Below are 24,355 nucleotides of genomic sequence, written 5' to 3' on the forward strand. Positions count from 1 at the left end.
ACATTGTTTCGTTTCACCGAAGTACGTATTTCTAAGAATGCAATGGAACACTGATGACATGCTTTCGTGGCTATTATTGATTTAACTGCAATATCAAATAAAAAGCAGCAGAACAAAGTCACGCATCATTGAGCATAGCTAACGTCTGCAGACGTTGAATCAATGTAAAATGACGGATTTTGCTGTGTGGGTCACAGATTTAATCAAAACCTCGCATACGCAACACCCAGATCCATTTCAGATCTGGGTCGTATGGCAAGTAGACCTGGGTACCAGATGGCTTGAGGTGGTTCCAAACCAACCTCTTGGTTCCTCCAAGAAGATCGATTGTGGAAAGAGCCGACCGAGGTACAGGACTTGCAAGGTTAATAAGAGGCGCCCATTTGAACACAAAAGCATACACAGTGCCCTTGTTCGATGTGTACCAAACATTGGGAGTCAATGTGTCGTTTTGGTGCTTCCATGGCTTGCTCTTGTAAATTCCTTCTCCATTAATTCCCAACCACTTTCCCATCTGTCGCAAGCGCTCTTCGAATATTGGGGAGATCGTCCCTTCCTTGGTAGGTCCAACATTGACGATAAAGTTCCCATTGCAACTGATGGTGGTGACAAGACGCTGAAATAGAGATTCACACGTTCAATCACAGACCAGAAGACTACGCAGTTCAGGACATGGTTACAATGAAGAAGATTTACACGTTGCAAAGTGTCGACATATATTCTGTACATGTAATAATTTGGCTATCGTATCATTGGTTTTCATCTGAAGTTGTTTTTTTGCAAAAAGCTGCAAACTAGCCTAGATATTTTAATTTTTAATCAAATCTTAAAAAATCAGAAATTGCACAATATTGAACCGGCTGGAATGTTTGAAACTTGGTTTCAAATGCTACACCTAGGACTAGGTAAAACCTGTTGCTTTTCAATGCTACATATATGCTTACTCCAGCCAGCCCTTTCATCAAGTATACCGAGCAGAAAGCAAACCTGAAGAACTTGTTCAATTGTTAAATATTTTGAAAGATCAGCATTCCGCCGGAATCCCCATGATTCCGCATCAATCGTAAGTCCGCCTTCCCATTTCCTCTTCTTCAACACTTCTGGATTGAATCTGTCATCACATGTTAGAAAACCTCCATGATGGCACATGGTGGTGTTGCCCCATCGGTCATTGGTCACGATATAATCCTGAAAATAAAAATTGGTATCTTTTTGTTACGTAATTATACTGTATTCAATGGTGTTGGAATGCCAAACTGCAGTTGATCTTAAATTCAAGCCATATTTTGTAAGGAGGAGCAATGGAACATATCTAAACACTCCACAGATCCATTTAAGCATTTTTTTTGTAGAAATATGTTCCAATGCTTTTGGTTCAGCTGTTAACAAGCCTAGAAGTTCCTGATGACAGTTCACAAACAAGTCTTGAACGCTCTTTTGCGTGATGGTAAAGCGCAAGATCATGCCCAAATACTTGAAAACACATTTTTAAATAACTTACTTTGACTGGACTAGAATTATATAACCAAGCAAGAAAGTTTTTGCTATCCCAATAATCGCTGTTGCCGTGCCATTCGCCATCAGACCAAATAAGTTCTGGCTTGTAACGACGGACAATGTCATACAGTTCAGGCATTGTCTTTCCCCTATGATAAAAAGTTATTATTGTAGGGCAAAAAACGACACAAACTTCTTCAACAAATTTTTGGTCAACTTAACTGACTCAAAAAGTAATCCATAAGGCATGACAATAAAAATCCATGCAATTTGAATCGAGTGAGAATAAATCTGTCAAAGTTCCATCTGAGGTTACAGCTTTAAGTAAAAAATAAACCAGTCCTGGCATAGTAAAGTAAACCACCACATGGGAATATTTGATAAAACTACCATTCAACGTTTTATAGGCAGAAAAAACTTTTTTTCGAACCGTCGAAAATTTTATGATCAGATCACCGCTTCAATGCGTGATGGAAATCTACAAGTAAATCTGCATCAAGCATTGCAGAGTGCGAAAACAGTGTTGCAGAACGCGTTTTCGTATATTAAATTCTCATCAGTGCAACTACGTTTATGAACGCACCAACAACGGTCAAATTTAAACTCAATACATTACAAAGATTAGAATAAGAATATTATATTTGGAATATTATATTAGAATATGTCCTTATAATTTTTGTATTGAGTTTAAATTTGACCGTTGTTGGTGCGTTCATAAACGTGGTTGCACTGATGAGAATTTAATATTCGAAAACGCGTTCTGAAACACTGTATTTGCACTATGCAATGCCTGATGCAGATTTACTTGTAGATTTCCATTACGCATTAAAGGGGTGATCTGATCTTATAATTTTGTACGGTTTGAGAAAAAGTTTTCTCTGCCTACAAAACGTTGAATATTAGTTTTACCAAATATTTCTGGAAACCTCCTTGGTTTTGTATTACCACATGGGAAGGCGACAAAAAGACATTAAAATATGATTTTTAGAAAATTTCTTTTAGATGGGCATACGAAGCCGAGTAACGTGATCAAGTTTAACATCTTCAAGTTTATTACATATAGAAACACAAAACTATGCAACAAATTAATTATATATCGAACGTTTTCGACATCACAAGAAAGTCATCTTTTGATGCAGTTGCCTTTGATTCTCGTGGAGACTATCGTTGAGTTTGAGCTAGTCAGAAGTACTGTGCAGTTTTTGTCTTTTCCTGTTTATAGGTTTAGTTAACCATTGTATTTTATTCAGATGTAGTTAAGTTGTATGTATATTATTCCTGAAGAGGACATCTTGTGATGTCGAAAACGTTCGATAATTAATTTGTTGCGTAGTTTTGTGTTTCTATATGTAATAAACTTGAAGATGTTAAACTTGATCAAGTTACTTGGCTTCGTATGCCTATGGTTCAACAAGACAAACTCTCTACCAAAGCTCTATCATTCTTTTAGAAATTTAGATAGTTAGCAAATGTTGACGATATCTGCAAAAGTTTGCAAAATGTAACAAATCAAGTCATGTCCCTATCCAGACAGCAAGATGCGTTATTTTTACATTGATTCAACGTATGCAGACAAATTTTGCTGTCTGGGTAAGTAGCCAGCGATTGCAAAACAGTTATATAATTCATCTACTGCACATGCACATAGCCTTTTGGCTTTGGCAATTGATATGACAATAACATTTTGCATTTAGCTCAATTCTATTGCAGTTTTCATGGAAATACTAAAACTACTTTATTACAAAAAACATGGAATATTTTATTCCCTTTACAGTTTACATAGGTTGCATTGGCAAAGAAGTACACAAAAAAAATTTGTTTTCAGTATCTTAAAAGCGATGTATGGAATTAAAGCTACTTGCACAAAGAAAACAACAACCTCTGGGGGACATGATAACTTAAAGCAATACTCCACTGTAATCTTGTGAACCGTTTACCTCACAAATTCCTGTGTCCTGAAGTCATTATTCTGGTCTTGCAAGAAAAGTGGGTTATACCATTCAAAGAGGGAATGGTATAGTCCAAAATGAATGGATGTTCGTTTACGAATCGCATCTGCCAATTCACCAACAATATCACGTCTTGGCCCAATGTCCATAGAATTCCAATTCCAGGAGGTGTTTGAGGGCCAGTTAGTAAATCCTTCATGATGTTTGCTTGTGAAAACAATGTAGTGTGCTCCAGAAGCCTGTAAATATACTTTATTGACAATGCCAGTGCTGTTAAAATACTGTTCACAGAATACACAGCCTAAATACAGTTAAGGCAAACATCCCTCTCAGTTATGCCGGAAATGCAGTTTAAGGTTTAACATTTATATAATATTCTTGGTACGTACCTTGAACAAATCAGCCCATTCGTTAGGATTAAAAAATTCAGCAGAAAATTCTGGAGCAAAATCTGCATACTCAAAGTCGGGTCGATAATTTTCTTTCATAAACTTTATTGCTGCTGGCACTTTAGAATTCTTCCAGCGCTGCCAAAACCATTCTCCTGCAAAACCTTCACCAAAACTTGGTACAGAAAATACTCCCCAATGTATGAAGATGCCTACTTTAGCTTGATCATACCTGCACAGTAAAATTGCAAAATATTTAAAAAAGTTTGTATATAGCTGTTTTTTGACAGGTAATTTTGCTTTTCCATCCCATGGCAAAATCCCAGGATATGCTGGCTTGCTTGAGGCTGTGGTTGATACTTATGATGTATAATAATCTAATCTATATCATCTATTGCAATGGAGTCTGGTTTAGGACACCGTATCATACAGTAAAGTTACCTACTGTACTTTAACATTTAGCGTCACTTTAGTTTTTTGACACTTTCAACATTTAGCAAAAAACAAAATTACTGACGCTCACATGCTTTTATATATATTATATAATACTGCTTATAAAACTAGTATCGGTATAACTTAAGTTCAAAACATACACATTACACAGGATCGGTCAAACACGCTAGCTTCATTAATACCATTCACATTCTCACCATGCAGGTATAGGTCTTTTGTCAAGAGAGTCCCAAGTAGGTGCATAGCCACCCAGAGTAGAGTTACAAACGATTACAAGCAAATAAATGAAAAAGCTATGTCTTTTCATCTTGACAAGCTGATGATGCACATAAAAGCATGTAAATTTTTTGTTGTACGTTATACTGTATATAAGCCTACATAACTGAATTAACCAAATGGCTTGTAAGCATTCAGGGAATCCATTTCAAACTATTTTGGTATCTTTCTCTGGCTTTATTCCTACTGCACGTGAGGTTGCTGGTGCAGGTTACACTACAGTCCTCCACATTCAGAGGTGGGCAATAGCAGGCAATAACATTGCATTTTCCTTGCATGAGTTTGATAAGAGCGCAGTTTCCTTTCATTAGCTGAAAAATACTGGTTGGTCGAACTAGCATTTTTAGCAAAACCGGAGGATAGATTGGAAATAAAATTGGAGTAAACAAGTTTTTAACAAATTAGATTAGAATTACCATCATATTGCTCTAATTAATCAAATTAGACCACTAGAATTATCTACCGTAGTTGGCCAAGTCAGCTTGTCACACCCACTACACAATAAAGTTAGTATTAGAGTAGCAGCATTCTTTTTTCAATAAAAGTGAATGCTCTCTTCTACATTCTGTCAAGAAAGTTTTACTTTCACTTCTGAAAACTTAGAAGTCGTTGTTAAGATGCACATCTCGGAATTGATCCCTACAGCTTCTGCTTAGTGCCAAACATATTTTATGACACGGTGTGGCAAGTTTTCTTTTTGTACCAAAAACAGACAAGACACAACAATACTACAGGGTTGAGCATTACAACCATAGGCGCCTAACCCGTGGGGGCGTGGGGGCCAGGCCCCCATGCATATTTATGCGTGGGAGCAACTTTTTATGCTGCATTGATACATAAAACAATAGATGAACTAGCGATCGGCAGCAGGAAAACATTTTTAAATGCAAACCGCAACAGCTTCGCGCTAAATAATCACTAGAACGAATAGCGATGCTACAATCCCACACCAAAAAAAAAATCTGTCATTTTTACATTGATTTAACGTCTGCAGACGTTGAATCAATGTAAAATGACTGATTTTGCTGCCTGAGACATAGCAAAAATCTACCATTTTGCGTCGATTCAATGTCATCAGATGTTGAATGCACCCAAAAACATCATAATTTGCTACGTTGACGCAGCGTGCGTTTAGCTTTATGCGCATGCAAACAGACTCGATGTCGCTTTCGAAAGTCGAAACCTCTGCAGAGAATTGTCGCGGCAGTGAATTGCTTGCTGTGAAAATGAACTTGAAGTCTCGGCCCGAGGTAACCACTAACCAACGTAACAAGGGCTGGTGCAAACCGCATTGCGCACACGTGGCATAATCAACACAACGACGGACTCGCGCAAACTGCATGGCGCACACACGACCGTTGCCATAGAAACCCGATCAAAGGCGGGGAATATGCGCATCTTTTGTTTCATCTGCAACACGAAAACGGGCGTATCACAGCGAATTGAAACTTGAAAGCTGGTTAGCCATAAGTAGCGATATTGTAGTGAAAAGGGAGCAATGTCAAGTCGAAAACTTAATCAAACGTCTCTCCGTAACTATTTTTCAAGGGCTGTTTACGGATGTCAGCAACTTTTAAATTTATTCAAGGTGACGTGCTGTTGAATTGATGTAAACATGACTGATTTTGCTTTCAACAGGTATATTTTCAAGCGTATGATCAAGTTAGTATTTTCATTCCATTTACAGACAATACCTTTTAGTAAACCTTTTCGTCTCTTGTTTCATGCTAATAAATCTAGTTCATTGCTAAACTTTGTTGCGCTTAGCTTAAAGAATCGCAGTCCATCAACCGCTAGCCAACGCAGACGCATAGCATGTGTTTTGGTCGAGTTTTGTTTATAATAATTAACGGTGGGTCGAACGCAGCGATAACTCCGAGTGTGGCAACAAAAGCAATTCTAGTGTGACGACATAATTACGTCATCCATCTGCATGACATTTCGCTGAATTTACGTTGCTGCTGGTGAAACACGCTTTCGCCCCCACGGCCAAAAAAATAGTTAGGCGCCTATGATTACAACAGTATATTTTACATACCGTATTTACAAATAGTTTAACAGTCAAAGGTTTTCGGCTTAAGCCCTCATCAGAAATATGCAAATATTTATAAAATACAATAAATTTCAACTTCTTTGAAGGTAACTAAGTGACTATAAGCATCAAGAAACACGCAGCGATTAAAAGCAATAGTGTGGAATACATACAGACAGAGGGAAAACAAATTTCTTTTTCTTTGGTAATAAAGATGGTACTGCTATTTTGCATTCATCAAATGCTGGCATTTGCACAACAATCTAACCTCTTAGTGTAATTTATTAAGTTAAGAATCGATTTCGCTATAGTAATAGCAATATAGCATCTACTGCATGGCAATCAGTGCTTCCACTTTCACAAAGCTAGATTACCACTTGTATTACCACATTTGTCCTCAGATTACCACATTTTTTACTTTGATTTTCTTCCCGATTGTAACCGTATTTCGACTTACTTTTACATTAACAAAATGGCTATTTTTACCCACTTGTTGCCATGGTTACAATCAGGTGTTGCCAGAGTTAGGATTAAAGTTAGGAAGGGTTAAGGTAATGGTTAGACTTAGGAATAGGGTTAGGGTTTTGATCTTTACCAGAACTAAAAAAAAATTCCAAAATGAAAGTTTTTGTTTTCAACAGCTTTAAACTTTTCTCAAAATAGGAGAAAATTCCTTATCTGGCAACGCTATTATTTGGCTATATTTACACTAGGTATATAGTGTAAAATAAAGTCTAAAACAACTACTCAGTTTATTAACAGTAGCTAGGGACAGTGGCATAACGGGACGACTCGCTTTATTGATTTTTCTTGCGATATGGACACCTGGAGGGTCACTGCTAAATTTAAAAATTGGCAGAACTGCAAAAAGTTTTGTTTGCTTTTACGCAAATTCATTTTGACAAATGAAATGCTATATTTTGCGTGAGGTTTAGGATGCTAGAACATCGACAGAACTTTGCTACAGCAGTGTGAGGTTAACTACTGTTACCACTGTAGCGTGAAATCTATTGCTGCATTATTATGACTAGTAGGCCTATAGCATTACATAAGCATGATATCACATATTTTCATACATTTATTTTGGCAATACACACTTTGTACACTCATAGACAGGTCAAACACACTGCACCTGGGTATGCAACATATGGCGATAGACCTCAAGCTGTAGTTGCACCAAATTTTGTCATAACACTATGACCCTCCAGTGAGTTGTCCACCTTCTTTTTGAGTGAGCAATCCCCCACTTCTACGATCCCTAACAGTAGCCTACCGGTTGTTAACAGTTATTAAAACGTCCGAAATAAGTAAGCAAAGTACTGTACTTGACACCGCAGCTAGAATCTGAAAAACATCTTGACTATGAATATGGTCACCCTATACGTTCAAAGTCAAAAGTCAGGATGCATTCCAAAATCAAACCGAAAACAGCGGAACATGCTATTATAAGTATTTTTTTGCATATCTGTTCGATTTCGGAAGACAACAGTTTAAATGCTCTTATTTATTGATAGTATTTTATGCCAAATTTTCAAAATTTATAATTTCCACATTTTGGCAACATTTCCACACAAAATTTCCATATTACCACAAAATTACCACAAATTTTTCATTACCACATTTTTACCACAAGCATGATGAAAATTTCACAATTGTGGTAATTACCACAAAAGTGGAAGCGCTGATGGCAATAAAAACAATAATAATGCTGCACAAAATCAGAGTTGCCAGATATACTTCCATTTCCAACCAAATAGATTTCACTAAACTTTATTTATACTTCAGAACCAATTCAATTCAATTCAATTTATTTTTTGTTGCTGGCACAAACATGTACAAAACGGCAAAGTAAACATACGAATTTGACACCAACAAAAGGGAAAGATGGCAAAACCTAAAGGTTTAAAATATACATCGATAAAACAGTGTTACCACTATCTTAAAATTGCACAGCCACCAAACCTAGAAGCGAAACAGAAAAAAAAAAATTTTTTGTGAAAATATAGCCTACAAAAATTACAACAAACACTTGCAAGTGCAAGGGCAATTAAACTTTATGACACAAAGAAGAAATCTAAAAGCTGACAAGTTGCCTAAACTTTTGCTTTGAGAGTCTTAAAAGCATTAAAAAAAAGTGATGGCATAAAAGACTCAGCAAGGCAAAAATTACAGGAAACCGGCTCAGTATGACCGCCGTACAAATTTAGAAACAATTAATCAAAAGCAACTCAAGCAAGGATACGATAAAATAAAATAAAAATGCATGCATAGCCTACTGCTCTTTTTTCCTCAGTTTCTCTCTGTTTTGCAAACAATGCCTCAAAATGTGTTACGAAAACGTACGAAAATAATTCAAATTCTAACTTCAGTTTACGGCGTTCAACAGAAAACGAACAAAAACATATTCGATTTGCTTTGAAATTAAACTATGCAGTTACAGCAATTTACGTCCGCTGACCGCTACACAGTTTCATCGAAAGCTTCCGTTTGATAATTTCGCTTCTAGTTTTCTTAGCTACAACATCATCTTGATCCACATTCTCATGAGGCTACACTCACCTTGCTTCAGGTGTGCTGCACAAGTACAGAATTTACTGGCAAAAAATATCGTGAGGCGGCAGTTGGCCATTCCACATGAACTTTAAAATCCTCAAAAAAGGGTAGAAAACAACATCAAGCTGCGAATTAGCCCATGAGTAAAAAAGTCAATCCCTGAAAAAAGTGCATTTTTATTTTCATTTTTTTTTTGATTAATGTCTTAATTGATTAAAAAATTAGACACAGCGCATGCGCTGTAGCTCAAATTAAAAATTCTCATTTTCAAACTGAAATAAAAAGTTTAAGCATAAATCACAGAGAGACTGTGCATAAATGGATGGAAATCAAGAAATCATACAGAAATATACGGCAACTCTCCTGCATCAGCTGACTCTCATGACGTCATAGTTAAATGTTGCCAATGTACCATAAAGTTAGAGCAAACGTAGCTAAAACTTTTAATTAATTCTTTTTTTTATGAAAACTAAGGTTACAGTTTAATTTAACAACATTTAAAAGATACTTTAGCAAAATATTACTGCATTAGTAAAAGTATATTTTTGAAAGGGTTGCAAAATTTTTTATTCTGGCAACGCTATTTTCAGTATTATGCAAAACGCAATCAACTATTACGGTAATTGTACAATTGCAGTTGCAGGGTACTTTGTTGTAAACAAGCTGTCATAGTTCGGTCTAGTGAGGTGTTATGCTCTGTAATTACATGATCAAAGTACAATCCAAGAAAATTTTATTTGTGAGCTTGTGCATGATGCATTTTATTGACCAACAAATTTCATAAAAAACATATTGTTTGTTTGTTTGTTTGTTTATCTTTATCCTGCATTGCGGGAAAGCGGACTTGAGCGCTATGCATCGGTGTACGCCTTCCGACGTACACCTGACCCACGCTGCAGCCGACTGCAATGTCTGTTTCCGGTTGTCTACTATACTTATGACTTAAATTTGGTACTACCCATTACTCGAAATCGATCACTGGGTAGAGACAATTATCGTCAAGTTTCTTGCCTAGAGAAACAACAGCAAGTGCGGGTGGCTGGAGTCGAACATGCAGGCTTTCGACTGTGAGCCCAACGCGCTAACCACTCGCCATTGCTGCCGCCATTGTTGATTGGATGGTCTGAATGGCTAGCGTGGAAGCTACACCGTTATGGTCGGCGAATCACAGCTGCTCGCTGTACTAGTGAGTGCTCAGCCTTGTGCTGATAGCCGGGAAGAACGCCCCTTTCTTCACAATGTCCTCTGCCCTGGCGCCTGCTGGTTTTGTTGGCTCTTTCTTTGTTTCCACAAAGATAAGAGTTAAACTGACTGGTAAAGCGGTGGTCGAATAAATTTGTGGCAGAATACGGTGCGATACTGATGAGCCCAGCCTCATGGGCGAAACACGTGTCTATCGCTGTCAACTCTTGCTACAAATCGGCTGCCGAGAAACATATTGGTTTTCTTTGTTGTCACCCGGTGACAGAATGGTCTAAGTTTGCAGTTTGGGAAAGGTAGTAAAGGCATTACTGCATTTATAGCATAGAAATTTAAAACTTTTGGAGTTTAAAAAAGATCAATTTCTTTGAGTTATTCTATTTTTCAAGGATTTAGTTGACGGAAGTGCCATATCTGTACTCAGTAGGTTGGTTTACCTTTTACATTTTTAGACTGAAATCATTCAATTCAATTTATTTTTTGCTGCTGGCGCAAATATGTACAAAACGGCAAAGTAAACATACGAATTTGACACCAACAAAAGGGAAAGATGGCAAAACCCAAAAGTTTAAAATATACATCGATAAAACAGTGTTACCACTATCTTAAAATTGCACAGCCACCAAACCTAGAAGCGAAATAGAAAAAAAAACATTTTTTTTTGGGAAAATAGTCCTATAATTACAATTAGCCTAACACTTACAAGTGCAAAAGCGATTAAACTTTTTAACACAAAGAAAAAAATCCAAAAGATGACAAGTTTCCTGAACTTTCGCTTTGTGAGTCATCCAAAATAACTGATAGGCCTATATAAATTTTAGTGCTATTTGTTGTTTTGCTTCAACATAATCAATCTCCATTTAAATTATTTGTTTTAACTAAAGATTGTCTTAAAAATATTAATAGCGATAAACACTGTTCCTGTAATTGTTTTGTTTGCGTTATTTCTCGGTTTGCTTAATTTGTCAATTGTTTTCATCTTTCTGACTTGCTGTGGTGTCAAGGCTTAACCTTTGTATTTTAACTAGAGATGACTTTCTACAGTCATGTTTCTTAATAATCACTCCATAATCAACACGATTTTTTGGACAAGCTAAAGGATTTTCAATGTGCTCCTAATCAAGTAATGGTCAGTTTTGATGTACAATCGCTATTCACTAACGTCCCTTTAAAAGACACCATCAACATCGCGTATTACATATTTGCAGAAGACCAGCCAAATCACCCGCTCATCAAAAAAGACATGTTTATCAAATTGATGCATTTAGCCACAGAGGGCATGTTTCTATACAAAGATAAATTGTACAAGCAAATTGATGGAGTGGCTATGGGTTCGCCTCTCGGTCCCACTCTTGCCAATTTTTTTCTTGCCCACCTCGAAAATAAGATTTTTTCTAAAAGTACTTCCCAATTCTTTCCCAAGCTTTACTTACGTTATATTGACGACATTTTTGCCATATTTGATAACGATAATTTTTGTTCACAGTTTCTTGAAGTACTCAATACGCAACATCAAAACATAAATTTTACTGTAGAAAAAGCCACGGAGACTATACCTTTTTTGGATGTAGAAATAAAGATAAATGGTAATGGGTTTGATACTTGGGTCTGGCGTAAACCGACAAACACTAATCTTTTTCTTAATTTCAACGCTGTTTTCCTGTCAAATTACAAATCTGCTTTGATCAAGTGCCTTATCTCGCAAGCTCGAGACATTTGCTTGAACAGTGACTGTTTCAATAATGAAATTAAAAATTACGCTCATACTTTGGTGCTAATCATTATCCGACTTGGTTTTTCAATAAGGTTCTGAGGGGGTTTTTGAATTCGGTCTCCACTACGTCTCTAGTTGAGGAGCCTGATTTCAAGAACTTTCTAACAATCCCGTTTGTTGGTAAGGAATCCAAACTTTTTGCCACAAGTTTGTCCAGATTTATTGCCTTGAAGTTTAACGTTAAGATTTTTCCCGTTTATAAAACATTTAAAGCTGGTTATTATTTTCAGTTGAAGTCTAAAACTCCTTTCCGCTTATGTTCAAACGTCGTTTATAAGTTCACTTGCTCGCATGATGCGAGATCGTCATACATTGGTATGACCACGCGACGTTTGGTGACGAGAGTGGGAGAGCATTTGAATTTAGCTAATTTTAATAAAAACAGTGCAATTAAAGACCATATTTCGAAGCTGCACCCTTTTGGGGTAAATTTTTAATTTCAATTGGGGGATATCTAAATATCTGTGTATGCCTGAAAAATGAAGGCATGCAAAAAAAAATTTTATTTGTCAATGTTTAGACCCTGCTGTCGGCCCCGGAACATTTGCAGATTACCGGAATTTTGAAATCCTCATAAAATCTTAATCTTTTGTTCTAGGTAGGGCATGTTGGTATTAATTTCTATTGTTTTTGGATAATTAATCCATTTATTCAGTTTACAGACAAATTTAGACATGTTTTAAAATTTTAATTTTTGCAACGATGACATATTTTCTTACATTTTATGCAAATTTTTGTCGTTTCTGAAGGTTGTGATAGAAGCAAGTTGGATTTACTGGTTCTGGTACATTCTGAAGCAATATAAATAGACTCATTACCGGTAGTTAAACATTTTTACAAAAACAATGGCTAAGGAAGTCCAGATGAAAAAATAGTGTTATGATTCTTATTTATATAACAAATTACATCACAGGCATGTAAGTAAGTATGTATGCTGTTTCTCCACCCATTAACTTTATTCTGATTTTACCTTCCAGGATACGGTACTACGAAATATACCTACTTGACTCATTCTATTGAATGTATTGTATTAGCTGAGTGTAAGAATGGCAAAAACGATCTTCAATAAAGGATAATCCTTTAGAAATAGGAAAGTATGAGTCACTGATAACATCCGAGCTTCCGCTTTGTTTGAATGTACTCAGACATTTTCTCTATCTCCGTACATTTCAATTTATGAATTCCACAACATCTAGTCAACTGCACAATTAACTCTACGAAGACATCATCAACATATATTCATTTGCATCCATAGCAGCCACAAAGTGCAAGAAGACCATCATAGACCAAATAAAAGAGCTTGAAACCAAAAGAAAGACTGTGAACAAAAACAAGAATAACCAGTAGATTCTTAGGTTCAGTAAATGTTTTTTAGGAAGTCTTAACTTTAAAATTTTTATTTTGCAGGAAAATGTGTTGAAGGTGTCGTGGATCATCTAACCTCAATGAAAATTAACATATGTGTTATTTGAGGAGATGGTACAAACTCTAATACCAGCTGGAATGATGGTTCAATGGCCCATAGCGAAAGAAATATAGGAAGACCTTGTCAGCGTGTAGTCTCCTTACTTCACCACTGCCAGTTATCACTTCGCAAACTTTTTGAATATATTGATGGATCAACTTCAGGGCCAAACAGTATTAATGGCCCAATCGCAAAAATGCTAGCCAAAAATGTATGGGAAATGGAGCCACTACTATTTGAACCACTAAATAATATATATAACAAAATATCCTGAAATTTCGGTTCAAGTTGAGCAGAATCTCTCAAATGATGCAAAGCACTTGCAATCCTGCATAAGCTGGGCAAGGCGACCAGCGTTGGTAAACTCCAACTTATTGAACCTAAGAATCTGCTAGTTATTCTTGTTTTTGTTCACAGTCTTTCTTTTGGTTTCAAGCTCTTTTGTTTGGTCTATGATGGTCTTCTTGCACTTTGAGGCTGCTATAGATGCAGATGAATATATGTTGATGATGTCTTCGTAGAGTTGATTGTGCAGTTGACTAGATGTTGTGGAATTCATAAATTGAAATATACGGAGATAGAGAAAATGACTAATTACCGGTAGTACATTCAAACAAAGCGGAAGTTCGGATGTTACCAGTGACTCATACTTTTCTATTTCTAAAGGATCATCTTTTATTGAAGATCGTTATGCCATTCTTACACTCAGCTAATACAATACATTCAAAAGAATAAGTCAGGTAGGTATATTTCGTAGTATCCTGGAAGGTATAATCGGAATCAAGTTAATGGGGTGAAAAACAGCATACATACTTACATGCCTGTGATGAAATTTGTTACATAAATAAAAATTATAATACTATTTTTTCATCTGGACGCCCTTAGCCATTGTTTCTGTTAAAATGTTTAACTAATGAGTCTATTTATATTGCTTCAAAATGTACCAGAACCAGTAAATCCTACTTGCTACTATCATAACCTTCAGAAACGACAAAAATTTACATAAAATGCAAGAAAATTTGTCATCGTTGCAAAATTTAAAATTTTAAATCATGTCTAAATTTGTCTGTAAACTGAATAAATAGATTAATTATCCAAAAACAATAGAAATATATACCAACATGCCCTACCTAGAACAAAAGATTAAGATTTTATGAGAATTTCAAAATTCCGGTAACCTGCAAATGTTCCGGGGCCGACAGCAGGGTCTAAACATTGACAAAAAAATTTTTTTTTGCATGCCTTCATTTTTCAGGCATACACAGATATTTAGATAACCCCCCAATTGAAATTAAAAATTTGCCCCAAAAGGGCGCAGCTTAAATTAGAAACTGCCAATCGTGCTCAAACAATAAACCGTCATTGCAGTCCTTCAAAATTGTTTGTAAGTGTTTGTCCGAGTTCGACACAAGATTCACGAGGAATTGATCATCAAATCTTTAAACCCAGGGCTCAACAGGCAATTATTTGCTTGCGGAGCTTCTTTTAACAGTTTTTGATTGAATTTTTATGTCTTGTGGTTCTCACATTTTCTTTGTTTGTGCCACTATCTCGTGTTGTGCTTCTGTCAATCTTGCGTAATTCTGCCTGATTCCTTTTCTGAACAATTAATTGATTTTTACTTCTCAAATACTTGACCGGTTGTGCTGTGTAAGTTTCAGTTGTCATTTTGTGTGAGCGAGACAGTTTCTTAAATGTTTAGATTTGACCTTATTTTTGCTGTGATACTATATGCTTCTTTAGCATTTCTTTTAATATGTATTTTTTCTTATAGGCTTGAAAAGGGCTGTATGTATGACTAGCCGAAAACGTTCGCTTTTTGTTTTTCTAATGTTAAATGTAGTGTTGTTGCTAAGTTATGTCTGTTTATGGTTCAAAAGTATCTTTTTCGTCCCGGACGCGTTAATGACGAAAAATAAAATGATTGAATGATTGATTGATGCATTAATTTAAGTTTTAAACAACAAAGGAAACAATGCAAGTAATTTTAAAATATATTTTTGCAAAAAATTCTCACAACTTTATTAACTTGTAAGGGATGATGTTTTTAAATTTGTTTACATTGTTGTCTGAGTTGTTTAAATTTATTGCTAGTCCAGGTATTTTCTTATCATTTGATGTATATAATATATATTTAAAAGCCTGTTTTTTTTCAGTTTCAGCACTGCTCTAGATTTATATGACAAAATGAATACGTTTAGTTTGTGTATATTTTTTATCGTTTTTACAAGTTATTGTGATGCAGAAAAACCTCTTGTTCTTTTGATATCATTTGATGGCTTTCGATGGAACTACTTGTCTAGAACAGACACCCCAAACTTTGACAGACTCATCAACACTGGTGTGAAAGCTAAATGGGTGGAAGACATTTTTGTTTCTGTCACCTACCCCAACCATTATTCCATTGTAACTGGTTTATATGCAGAAAGCCATGGCATTGTTGCAAATGACTTTTATGACCCAATCTTGAATATGACGTTCAACTCTAATGTACGAAAGTATCAGGTTGATGGAAGGTTTTGGGGGGGCGAACCAATCTGGGTCACCAACGAGCTCCAAGGCGGCCACACTGGTGTTGTATTTTGGCCTGGCAGTCAAGCTCCAATCAAAGGAGTAAGGCCGACTCAATGGATGCATTATTCTGATGTTTATCCATGGACTAAACGAGTTGATATTGTTGTTGATTGGCTGGCCAACAAGCCAGTTGGAGGAGGAGATCCAGATAACATAACTCTTGCTCTTTTATACTTTCCTAATCCAGATGAATTTGGTCACGAGTATGGCCCAGAGTCTCCAGAAGTTACAGCAAAAATAGCGGAATGTGACAGCATTATGGGTAAGTTGTTTGTTTAGAAATAGCTAATACTTGTGTCGGCTGCATAGCGGAGTGGTGAGAGCCCAGGTTTGAGGCGCTGGTTCGACACCGCTCAAGAGCTTGTGGCTGTGTCTTTGGCAATACACTTAATGACATACTGTCAATTGCGGAGTGGCACCCCCTTGATTTCTCTCATGATTATGAAGACTACGGTATGCTGCTCTGGAATGAAATGCTTATGGCCCTCCTGAGGACTGTCGCATACTGAACTGAATAGAGGGAATACATGTGCAACTTCTGGTTAATTTATTGATATTGTGATATATATAGCTCCTATGTTAGTTACAAAACTGGAAATTATTTTACATGGAATGTGTTTCAGGTTTCCTCATTGACAAGCTTATTGAAAATAACTTATACGACAAGGTGAATATTATAATCACAAGTGATCATGGAATGACAACTCTAAACCCTAAACAAACCATACCCATCTACCCTCATTTAAATTGGAACCACACTGAACGTGTTATTGAATATGTCACTGGAGCTGGTGTTTGGCCCAAAAAAGGTATTTCCAGTTAGCAAAACTCATCTTTGTTAGAATGACCAGCATCTGAAAATGTTGAATCAATGAAAACGGACAAACTTGTTGAGAATGGCTGAGTTGTGTAGTTACTTGGTCAGTTTTTCTGAAGTATATTCAGATTGTGGAATGTGCAGCTTTGATGTTTTTAATAGCTTTCTTTTTTTTAAAGTTGCCTTCAAGTATTCATTAGAGTTTTTCTCAAGAACTGCCCTACTGTTCCTTCTATTACATGTGCATCTATCAACTATTCAATCTGTGGCTGTTCAACTAAGTTAAATTTTAGTTATAGTGTAAATAAATAAAATCAATAGACCAACATCACCAAGGACAGTGATACTTGTACACAGAACACTAGTGATCTGTGGAATACTATTAGGTGATCTGCAATAAAGTTTTCTTATATGAATACACTGGTCTACAAAAAAAGAATTTTTTTTTGCTCCATGAACTTTGAAGACTGATTTAGAGTAATTTTGGGGTGCTGAATCCGAATCTGACCTCAGATTTATCCTATCACGTCAGGTTTGTGAAATATGATAACAACAAATTGCTACTTTCGTCAGAAGTGGAAGATTTGGCGTTGCGTTTACCACCAACATATGCAGTGCTGTAACGAAAGGTTAGTGTTAGACAGGCCAAAACAGCCTAAATATGGTTACTGAACAAGCATTGCCATAGGCTTGCTTAAATATTGTGGTTTCATGCAAAACATTGACGGGGGGAGGGGGTCAGTTACACTTATAGCCTCCCTTTTAGCTTGTTATTACTGCCTTGTTAATAATGTTGCTTAGAAAACAAATTGGTATCAAAATTATAATTGGTAGGTGTATTTCAGCTACTTATGCACCACATGGCATGGATTTCTGGATCTTGCACAATGTGTATGTGCAATAAACGCAACGTCAAATCTTCCACTTTTGACAAAAGTAACAATATGCTGTTATCATATCTCACAAACCTGACGTGATAGCATAAATCTGAGGTCATATTCGGATTCAGCACCCCAAAATTACTCTAAATCAGTTTTCAAAGTTCACAGAGCAAAAATCGTGTAGACCAGTGTTATTGATACATGATTGCAGACGTGTAACTTATGAGTTAATTTCAGTACTATTTAACATGGCAATTCTTGGCCAGCCAATCCTTTTGACTTCCAACACTTTTTTTTGTGCTAAGTAGTAATGAATTATTGTCATTTGCTTTGTCTTTGCTATTGCATGATGGGACACAAACTTTCATTTACTAACACTTTCTCAATTATATCAGTTAGCCAGTTATGTAACAGACACTATATAAAATTTGGCTTGATTTTCGTAGTGGAAAGTACAGCAGTGTTATTTCATGTGGTGTTTGATGCATAATTGTTTGCATAAGCCTACTATTTATATGTAAACGCCTCGATTTTAAGGTCATCTTGAATCAGTGTACCAAGGCCTTTTGAAGATGGGACCCCATGCTAAAGTTTGGAAAAAAGAAGATATTCCTGAGAAGTTCCATTACAGAAACAACATTCGAATTCCCCCCATTTATATACTACCAGATCAACATTGGAGTTTAGTCAGAGAAAAAAATGATAAAGTTAACATGAGTATGTATCAGTTTATTAATAAAAGGTGAAATGTAAGCTGGTAAAGTGGAAAATGTATTGTATTATACATACTGTATTTATTAATAATCCTCACCACTCATCTACCAATATTTTGCAATAACTTGCTCAACAGGAGGTAAGTATCACAGTTGATGTTGCACTAGTTAGCTAGTGCCTGTTACAGTCTTTGCTGCCGAAAACGTTTTTCCTCAACAGCAGACTGGCGTTGACCTAATTTTGGGATTAAACCTTCCTCTTTGTTGCCTTGTGACGACATGTGTTTTTCAAACGTGACCGATGCCGGATTAATGAAAATTGTGCGGGTCTGATACTGGAATTCTTAATTTGATTGTGAGAGAGTATCAGATTCTTACATTCCTGAGAATCCTGACTTTTCTTTTTATTATGAACTGAAGCCGATATATATTTTATCTTTCAATTCTGTGGGCGCTTGTCTGAATTAAATCTGAATAATACTAACAACGAATTCAAATGCTACAATCTTTTTTATTTCAATTATAGCGTCATATTGTTTCGTTTATGGCGTACCACACGCGTGACTGAGAAAGATGAGGTTTTAGTAAACAAATAATGGACAACCGACTTAGTCGTGTTGCTAAAATTTCAAGTTGCTTCTATGTTATGCTATGAAATCGTGTAGTGATCGCATGATCTATGCGCATGACTTTATGGCGATTGACCAACAAAATAATCTATTGCAGTTGGAGATCATGGCTACGACAATTCTTTGATGGACATGCATCCTTTCTTCATAGCCCACGGCCCAGCTTTCCGTGAAAACTATATTTCTGAGCCATTTAGTAATATCAACACCTACTCGTTGATTTGCCACCTTATGGGGGTAAGGGAATGATTTTAAACTTTGGTACAAAACGTTGGAATTATTATTTATTATCAGCTTCATTAGCCTATATATCAAACTCAGTAGGGTTAACACTCGTTAACAGATAGTTCCATTTGGACCTGGGATTTTTTCAAACCTCAGAACGAAGAAATCACGTATATTCTTTGAAGCTCTATCGTTTCCTTTGGAAGTCTCTTGTTTGAGTGGGGTGGGCTTCTCATCCGTACCTGACCCAAATTGTTCTCTCAACGGCCCTGATCAACCTAATACATCAACAGTTAAAAGAACCAACAGAATGTGTCCCATCGTCTTCATTTCACAGTCTTGCTTCTAATACATAGATTAGTTGCTTCAGCTCCATTTTTTTTGTCACATCTGGTTACGTCCTGCGGTATAAAATTTAAATGAATTGAACGGGAAAGCAAGGAAGTCAATCTTTGTGTCAGGCATAAAGCCAATGTTTAGGCCACCGGGTGTCCCGCCAACGACACAGCCGCACGCTCTTGAGCGTTGTCGAAGCAGCTGTCCTTTTGAGCGTCGTGGCAGAGTTCTTACCCTACCACTCGGCAATGCAACAGACCGCTCCTAATGAGCCATTCCAATCGATCATGATCTGCATTTTTTTTATCCAAGTGTTTACTATTCGATTTCTGACTGTACTTCCGGTAGCTATAAGTTCACTAATGCGGAAATACTTCCAAAAACTGACTAAAAGACCATGCGCTGAACGTGTGAAACTGCCATGCGTACTGCAACTACTTCTATCTAACATTGCTCCTATATCTTCTTACCAAGCTTATCATGCGATACAAAAGGCTACACCGCTACAGTACATAGCCATTAACCAAGCCCGACGCCCAAACTTTTACAGACCTACTTTGGAATCTCCAAACCCAACCGACTTCATTTTTTCTTCGAGTTGAAGCTATACGTTGTTTACGTGTAGATTTTGGTATTGAAAGAAATTATTGATCAAAAAGCAGTCTGATACATCTGCATTGCGTTGGAGACTTGAGTTTAAAATGCGTGCTGTAGGATAGTTGTGCCACTAAAACTAAATCAACTATCAATTTGGTTTTGTCCCAATTTAGTGAGGGTGACCGATTCTTTCCTTTACTCATTTTCTCCATCTCATTTTATGCATCGCATCTTCTTTCAGTCTGACTTTGTCTCTTCCATTTTTCACCTGTCCTTTTTAGACATACCCTTACCTCTTCTCATTTACCTTCAAAGTCAATGTCTTTCGAAGAAAATTTTCTTCCTCTCTCTTTAATACACGCTAGACCGTTTAATTTTTCGGAAAATTTTTATTTTATTTGTGCACACCCCTTTAATCTTTGCATTTGCCTGAAACAACCTTTCTAGCAAAGTTTTGGGTGAATCCACCAACATTTAGTGACCTCTCACAGTGTTTTATGTTCTCATAATTGGGTCATTCCATATCAAAACGGCCAATATGAAGACATCTTGTATAGTACCTCTCAGATTTTGCTGAAAAGTTGTCATACTATGCCTTAGGCTACCAAACGAAATAATCCTAAGTTTTAGATCAATATCTTAAACGGTTTTCCCATGGCAGCCATTTGAATTTCGGGCGCTACCCTTATTTTTGACTTGGGGGTAGCAAATAGCAATTTCAGCCATTTTCAGAGCCCCATAACTTTTATTGTAATTGTGGTAAAAGACTAAAAATTGCTGTGCTAGTTCATCATAAATTATACTACACAATTCAATAGTAAAAAACAACATCTCTTAATGCATTAGTGTTAGGTGGGTCATCAAAATCCTGTTTTTTTGCCCCGTATAAGTGTTTTTTTCAATTTTCAAATGCTTCTACCACCCAAACCAATCAAAATATTTCTCTAAAACTTAATCATTTGTAATGTTTGGAAACTTTTCTTCTGCCAACTTGAATTTGGGAGTTGTGGTGCCATTAACAGAGATCTTATGGGGGTCTGAAAACCTTATCAGGCAGAAATGGCTCTTTTTTACCCCTATGTTTAGAGCCCCAAATGACCGTGTGGGCATTTTATGCACATGCTGAAATTTATACTAGACAAAGACATTTATTCTTTCATTTCATGAAATAAAATCTTTAATTATCAAACTCCTTCACTATTATATAAATGTTATGTCTTCAAAATGTAACATTTTGGTCATTTTTGGCAAATAATCTCCGTAATGTAGGTCAGAGAAAATTCAACAATAATTTTTCATGAAAACAGTGAAAATAAGTAGGTTCTATGCTTAGTGATTATAAACATTGGAATGCTGACACTGTTGACCATTAATTTATGTTCAAAATGATGCTTGCACCTCTTCTCACACATGAAAAAGTACCCACCAAAGTTTAGACCCCCATAACATCTCTGTTAATGGCACCACAACTCCCAAATTCAAGTTGGCAGAAGAAAAGTTTCCAAACATTACAAATAATTAAGGTTTAGAGAAATATTTTGATTGGTTTGGGTGGTAGAAGCATTTAAAAATTGAAAAAAAAAACACTCATAACGAGGCAAAAAAACAAGATTTTGATGACCCACCTAACACTTATGCATTAAGAGATTTTTTTTTATTGAATTGTGTAGTATAGTTTATAATGAACTAGCACAGCAATTTTTAGTCTTCTACCACAATTACAATAAAAGTTATGGGGCTCTGAAAATGGCTGAAATTGCTATTCGCTACCCCCCAAGTCAAAAATAAGGGTAGCGCCCGAAATTCAAATGGCCGCCATGGGAAAACCGTTTGAGATATTGATCTAAAACTTAGGATTATTTCGTTTGGTAGCCTAAGGCATAGTATGACAACTTTTCAGCAAAATCTGAGAGATACCATATACAAAATATCTTCAGATTATTCATGATTTTTGATATGGAATGACCCAATTATGAGAACATAAAACATTGTGAGAGGTCACTAAATGTTGGTGTATTCACCCAAAATTTTGCCAGAAAGGTTTTTTCAGGCAAATGCAAAGATTAAAGGGGTGTGCACAAATAAAATAAAAATTTTCCGAAAAATTAAACGGTCTAATACACGCTCATATCATCTCACTCCAGTTGCCCTTGCAAGTTTGTCTATAGTTCCCTCGTTTCTAGCATATTCATGATTTTAAAACCTTTATTCATCTATTTAGATTAAACCTGCACCTAACAACGGCACGGTGGATGCAGTTAGACATCTTCTGAAACCCAACGCAGCTAGACATCCTCAGAAACCCAAGGCAGTGTGGTATTTCAACAACTTCCACAATATGTCATGTAATTGTAAGTACTGTGCTACGGTATGTGTTTTAATGAAACCGATCAGTGTTTTTGTCACGAAATTATGCAAATGCACTGATCCATCAAATCATGACGTTCTATGCTGTTATGTTATGCCCTTATATAACTTATTTTACGAACTCAGTGGATCTGGTAAGCATACAGTAGCCTACATTTCTTTTAAGTATGAGGTCATCAGGTGTAAGCATTTTTATATGTGATTGTTTGAATAATCATGAGCGATGGTCGTTACCACGGTCGACATTACGCGAAAATGAATCAAGATTTACTTTTGAGCTCATTATCTTTTGAATACCGTATTTATCCGTGTATAAGTCGCAAAATTTTGCACCAAATCTTGCCCAAAAAGGTTGGGGTGCGACTTATACACGAATGCGACTGATACACGGATAAATACGGTAATAACTTGATTTTGGCATAAATCGGCAGTTCTTTGTTCTTTTAGGGATGGGCTAATAACAATATTGTTACTAGCGTTACTACTGTAGGTATCCGTTTATATCTAATATCAGCTGTTTAGAAGCATATCAAGCCATTCAACAATTTCTAGATCCGCGCCTGGTCTAAGCAATAACAGTAAAATTTGCTGAGTGATCCAATTGCTTAGTTTTGTATTGAGGTACGCTGACTACTACGTTCTTACCTTCCAGATTTCCTGTTTGTGGCTGTATTGTGCTGTCTTGTCATGGTGTTCATGGTGAGCCGTCCGAGACGACTGCCAGTCAAGAGGCAAGAAAAGAAGGGCTTGCTTGATGACTACGACATCTAGCGTATCAGTAGAAAATGTTGACAATTGTATCATGTTTGGGTTCAATCAATAATCACGCCTTGTCTTTACTGTTGATTAGAGCAAATATCGTCTCTGTTGCAAATGTTTTATTGGGTACATTGCACTCTTACAAGCTGTTCAAATATGAGGGAGCCATCACGTAGCGATTCCGTAATTCGTTTACAGGAGACTAATCTCAACATCGTACTCCAGATATTGCCAGAGAGAGAGTACAAAGCACGTGCAAATAAATTTAGGGTGGTAAAAGAAATGCTCTTATCTGGCTATGACGTGACATGCTATAAATGAATATTATTCTAATATGGCATTCTTTCTGTGGGGGAGGAGTTATCAGGACTATGTCGTGTTATACAGGCTGCTACGGTTTTAAAACATTGCGTGTCTGCCAAACTAACTCGCTTCTCGAATGTCAGTGCATTAGTGACTAGATCAGATTTTATGTCAATATACTTATGTTTCTTGCGCTACCGTTTTTATGGATGACGGTAGAATCTATTTCTACTAGTGAAGTGTCTCTATACACTATCACACATCCACGAATGTTGCCACATTTGTTAGGGAACGTTCAAATATTACGTAACGCCTTCGAGGGGGAGGGGGTGTTTATGCAAAGCGTTACGTTAGCGTCACATCGGGGGGGAGGGGGTTCAAGCAAAACGTTACGTAACGATTTCGAGTACGGAATGGTAGTTTTTTGTGCTGAATTTGTAGTGAAAAAGCGTTACAAGGGGGAGGGGGGGAGATTGAAAAAAGCGTTGCGTTGGCGTTACATGGCGGAGGGGGGTCCAAAATTCGGAAAAAAAGCGTTGCGTAATATTTGAACGTTCCCTTATTGC

The 24,355-nt window shown here is 36.5% G+C and overlaps 2 protein-coding genes across 2 annotated transcripts; one reads left to right on the forward strand and one right to left on the reverse strand.

Moving 5' to 3' along the window:
* Positions 1 to 12: 12 nt before the first annotated feature.
* Positions 13 to 4,600, reverse strand: LOC145786096 (alpha-L-fucosidase-like). The gene is made up of 6 exons (XM_082597742.1): positions 4,486 to 4,600; positions 3,836 to 4,067; positions 3,435 to 3,685; positions 1,502 to 1,646; positions 988 to 1,188; positions 13 to 616 (listed from the first exon to the last, which is right to left on the reverse strand). Exons 1-6 carry the CDS (start codon positions 4,593 to 4,595, stop codon positions 200 to 202), a joined length of 1,356 nt encoding a protein of 451 aa, XP_082453868.1. The 5' UTR covers positions 4,596 to 4,600; the 3' UTR covers positions 13 to 199.
* An 11,149-nt stretch (positions 4,601 to 15,749) lies between these two features.
* Positions 15,750 to 24,139, forward strand: LOC145786630 (ectonucleotide pyrophosphatase/phosphodiesterase family member 5-like). Its single transcript, XM_082598321.1, has 6 exons — positions 15,750 to 16,424; positions 16,786 to 16,971; positions 18,398 to 18,577; positions 19,300 to 19,439; positions 22,582 to 22,711; positions 23,380 to 24,139. The coding sequence occupies exons 1-6, from the start codon at positions 15,776 to 15,778 to the stop codon at positions 23,496 to 23,498; spliced, it is 1,404 nt and encodes a 467-aa protein (XP_082454447.1). The 5' UTR covers positions 15,750 to 15,775; the 3' UTR covers positions 23,499 to 24,139.
* Positions 24,140 to 24,355: the final 216 nt, after the last annotated feature.

The sequence above is a fragment of the Aplidium turbinatum genome, chromosome 17, assembly GCF_918807975.1.
Source record: "Aplidium turbinatum chromosome 17, kaAplTurb1.1, whole genome shotgun sequence".
NCBI lineage: Eukaryota > Metazoa > Chordata > Ascidiacea > Aplousobranchia > Polyclinidae > Aplidium > Aplidium turbinatum.